The following is a 4924-nucleotide window of genomic DNA, read 5'->3' as shown; positions in this document are numbered from 1 at the left end:
TACTAACCACTCATTTCTAACGTTGCTTAGGTCAGCACCTTTCCTTCCACCTCCTTCAATGAAGTTGTATCATACCTACATTTGTAGTACAGTTAGATTCTTTTGTCACAGTCTGCATTCCTTAGTGAGATCCTCCAACCTAACAAATGTTTTTTGTTTTGTTTTGTTTTGTTTTTTTAGCTGAGCCATCCTGCCACTTGTTGGCAGCTCAGCAGTTGCTCAGCTTGGGCCGGGACTCGAACTGCTGTTGCTCAGAGCTCAAACTCTTGAGCGAGCTCTTAACCAACTGAGCCACTCGGCTGGCCCTCTAACAAATGTTTTTAAATATGGCTATATTAAGGTCCATTCTTTGTACTGTGAAGTCCTATGAGTTTTGACAAATGCATCATATCATATTTCCATCATTTCAGTATTATACAAAAAAGTTTCACTGCTCTACAAATCCCATGTGCTTTACCTATCATCCCTGAACTTGTGGCAACTACTGAGTTTTCTTTTTGTTTTATTTTTACAGTTTTGCCTTTTCCAAAATGTCATACAATTCAAATAATATAGACTGGCTTCTTGCACTTAGCAATAGCACTTAAAGAAGAGTCTCTTCAAGTGGCAACTGGATTTCCACATGCATAAAAATAAAGTTGGATCCCTATCTCACACCAAATACAAAAATTAACTTAAAATGAATCAACAACCTAGTATATGAGCTAAAATCATAAAACTCTAAGAAGAAAACAGGGATAAAGCTTCATGACCCTGAACTTGGCAATGGATTCTTAGATATGATACCCAAAACACCAATTACAAAGAAAAAATTAGATAAAGTGACTTCATCTAAAAACTCTTGTCCATAAAAGTACATGATCAAGAGAGTGAGAGGACAACCTACAGAATGGGAGAAAATATTTGGAAATTACATATTTGGTAAGGGTTTAATATCCAGAATTTATAAATAACTGCTACAACTCAACAAAAACAAGAAAAACAACCCAATTAAAAAATAGGCAAATGTAGGGCCGGCCGAGTGGCTNCTGAAGCCTGAAATCAATAAGCCAGGAAAACAACCTTTCATTCAATTCCTAACAATGCAAAAACCTCTGGAAGAAAAATAACCCAGGGCTTGAAGTTTACAATGAAGTGCAAGTGACTGCTGATATCACAACCTTTTTGGACCACAGTTTGGGAGAGTAAGGAGGTGCTTGAGGTCCTGGTCTGGAATAGGGTGAGAGAGATGCTCCGATAGGGGTATGATCCCTGGGTGTGGTTTCAGGGTCCTGGGTTTGAATTCCAGCTCTGCTGTCTACTAGCTATGTGACTTTGGGGAAGTACTGAGACTTCTTGGGGCCTCAGCCTCTTCTTCCCCACCAAAGGCACTGGTCCAGAACTAAAAATTGTGTTTTACAAGGTGCTTTTAGGAAGGGAGGGTTTAATGCTTAGGATAGCCAAGATCGCAACTCATTACCTGTGTAAGAACTTCTTACACAGTATCCAATTGTACACAACTCGTCCCAATTCTGCATTCTCTGATGCCAAGTCAGTAACGTGAAATCGGTCACGGTGGGAATATTTACATCATGGAAATTGGCAAATACTATAAATCAGGGCTTCCCCCACTCCCTGCCCAAGAGCCAGTTATTAAACATTTATCAGCACACCACTGCCCTTATCCAAAAGAAGGTGGGGAGCCTCCTTAGCATTCCCTAAGCACCCGCTGAAATGAGGGACCCCTGGGAATGAGGGGTCAACAGAGTAGTCGACAAAGCATCAAGAAAAAGCCCCTTGGAGCTCCCAGGATCAGGCACATCTCCCGCCCCCCAGCCTGGCATATCTTCCCAGGCATATGAATGATGCCCATCTAGCTGGAAAGCACTGGGGAGGGAAGGATTTCAGACTTAAATTTTTAGAGTTTAATATCTTTAGGAAAGAGGATTTCACTTCAAACTTTAATTCTACTTTGTAAATTTAACAAAAGAAGGAGGTTCAGATCATTCAAAGTTAGGGCATGTCTCAGGTTGTTAGTTGGATTCATTATGTATTTTCTGGTTTGCTCTTCAGGGTGAACTAGCTAGACCCAGTCTGAGTGGGATAAACAAAGGAAGAGAATATTTGGCCTGGCCTACACTATGGCCTTGGAGTTAATGGGAGTAATATTCATAGAGTGCAGTGTAGCAGGAGTAGGGGGGATTAGGCAGAGGCTTACTTACCCATTACTGCTTACAAACAATGGATGGATGGTATGGGGGAAATATAGGAAGGTGGGTCCAGGGTGACCCTGACAAGCTATTGAGCTCTGTCCCTAGGGGGACAGCCACACTCTCAAGGATCCAAAGTCTTGGCCATTAAGCTCTACAGATATGTAAAGGGAACCCTTATCTTCTCCCTACATTTCTGCTAGAACCCATAACAAGGTAACATATTTATTTAACAAGCTCTTACGTAGGGCCTATATGTCCCAGGCACTGTTCTAAGCACACCACAAACACTCATGCATTTACCCTAGTCATAACCCTATGCGTTAGGTACCACTGATTGCACAGATGGGGAGTGACCAAGAAAAACTAGGTAACTTTTGCTATTAAGAGGTAGAATCACAATTTGAATTCATTCTAGGACTAGAGTCTAGTCTTGTAGACACTAAATTCTGATGCGTTTTAGCAGTGGCGTAGCAGTGACATTAAAAGCACAGACTCTGGAGTCAGCTACCTGTGTACAAATCCTGGCTATGCCAATTCGTAACATGTGACTTGACTACCTTCTCTAGTAAATCTGATAAAGCTGACCCAGTCATCCCCATTTAGTTCTTCATGTCTATATCCTCACTGGGGGGAACCCAGAGGGGTGGCAGAATTATTAACTGCTCCCCATAAGCCTCCAACATACAACACACCGGGTCCTTCAGAAGGCATCCCTGTCCATCTCCCCTCTTCTCCACCATATTCCCCTTGTTCTAGGAACTTGGGCCATGCACCACTTCCTTAACACACCCATCCCTACATCTTTGCTCCACTTCCCTCTGAGTGAAATGCCATCCGTGAACCCACTGCTGTTTGCTGAAGTCCTCTCAGTGCTTCTGGGGCTGACTCAGGTCTCACCACCTCCCAGCAGCCCTCCCAGACTCCACTGGGTGAAATTCATTTTCCCTTCGCAGTTCTCCCAGCACACGGTGACTGCCTCGATCATCACAAGCCCTGTCCCTCAGGGAGACCATCACCCCTTTGAAGGCAGGGCTGGGTTTGGGATTCCTTGGAAAGGCTCTCAGCCTTTCCCAGCTGGAGAGTATCCAGAAAACACCCTGTGGATCACAAAACAGACAGCTGAGCCCAGGGCTCAGGCAGAGAGAGCAGGCTTTAGGCACTGACTTGTCCAGGTCACTCTGCTGCCGCTCGTAGTATCTCATGATCCGGAGGAGCTGGACGTCCTGGCTCAGGAAGCAGGGGGGGATCAGGCCATGGATTCCAAGCTGCATCCTTTCCTCAAGTGTGAAGGCCATCCCCTGGGAGAACAAGAAAAACACACACACACACACACACATAAATGATATGCAGGAAACCAAGGAAATGAAGCAGTGCCATCCACAGACAGGCAGAAGTCACTGGGACTCAATAGCAAGGGCCCCGGACTCAACCCCCCTCCCTCTGCCATTTAAGTAGATGGGCCATCTCATGCCAGTTGCTTTGAGTCTTCTGAGCTTCAGCTTCGTCCTGGAAAAATGGGGGACATATCTATATTGTCAGTGTTTCGGCTTGTTGTTTTAAATGTATTTTATTTCTTAGAACACTTGAAGAGTTATGGAAAAATAGAGATGATAGTATGGAGAGTTCGCTATATCCCCTCACCCAGTTTCCCCTGTTATTAATATTTTACATCAGTATGGTACAGTCGTTAGAGGTAGTGAACCAATAGTGATATATTATTATTAAGTAAAGCCCAGATTACCTTATTTATTCAGATTACCTTAGTTTTTACCTAATGTTCTCCTTTTTGTTCCAGGACTATCCAGGATCCTACATTACATTCAGTCATCATGTCCCTGTAGGCCCTTCTCGGCTCTGACAGTTTCTCAGGCTTTTCTTGGTTTTTATGACCTTGAGAGTTATACGCCACCTACTAGAATCTGTCTGATGTTTTTCTCATGACTAGACTGGGGTTATGGGTTTGGTAGGAGGAAACCACATAGGGAAAGTGCCATTTCCATCACGTTAGATCAAGGTACATACTATCAACGTGCCTGATCACTGTCGATATTGACCTTGCTCACCTGCATGAAGCGGTGCTTGTCAGGTTTCTCCGCTGTAAAGAATTCTTTTTTGGAATTCTTCTGCTGAGATATTTGTCTCTTCTCTTCCATTCATTTATATATTCAATCATTTATTTATATTAGAATGGACATATGGGTATTTATTTTATATTTTGGATTATAATCCAGTCCTGCCTTATTTACTTTGTTGCTCAAATTGTTCCAGCCTTGGCCATTGGGAACTCTTTCACCTTCCTTCCTTCCTCCTTTCCTTCCTTCCTTCCTTCCTTCCTTCCTTCCTTCCTTCCTTCCTTCCTTCCTTCCTTCCTTCCTCCCTGGCTCTACAAGAAGCTCCAGGCTCATCATATATATTGCCTGCTCCAGTTCTAAAATAACCCTTTTTTTTCAAGGAGGCCTGATTTCTTTTTTGGAGCATGGTATTAGAAAACAAGCTCTGGACTCTCCCTATTGCTAGTGCTCCTTACAACTGGGGTTTCATTGTTTCTAGTCCCTCAAGGCAGACAGAGCAAGAAATCTTTATTAAGCTAAATGTAAGTTCACACTAGTGTCTCCAACTCTAAGCTATTACCACATAGATCATTCTGGCCTCATCACCTTGCTGATCTGTAAATTCTCACTCCAACAGTGACAGACTTAGCTCCTACCATCTGCTATCCATTTACTTAATTA

The 4924-nt window shown here is 43.2% G+C and overlaps 1 protein-coding gene across 3 annotated transcripts in view; it reads right to left on the bottom strand.

Annotated features, from left to right (window-relative positions):
* Nucleotides 1-4924, bottom strand: part of ME3 (malic enzyme 3) — a 216139-nt gene that overhangs the window by 118131 nt on the left and 93084 nt on the right. For all 3 annotated transcript variants that reach the window (XM_019643518.1, XM_019643516.1, XM_019643517.1), the window contains one exon: nt 3357-3490. In XM_019643518.1, coding sequence (XP_019499063.1) covers nt 3357-3490 — 134 coding nt within the window. The remainder of the gene's footprint in view (nt 1-3356; nt 3491-4924) is intronic.

The sequence above is a fragment of the Hipposideros armiger genome, unplaced genomic scaffold (assembly GCF_001890085.2).
Source record: "Hipposideros armiger isolate ML-2016 unplaced genomic scaffold, ASM189008v1 scaffold_79, whole genome shotgun sequence".
Taxonomy (NCBI): Eukaryota; Metazoa; Chordata; class Mammalia; order Chiroptera; family Hipposideridae; genus Hipposideros; species Hipposideros armiger.
This window is presented reverse-complemented; position numbering and strand designations above follow the sequence as displayed.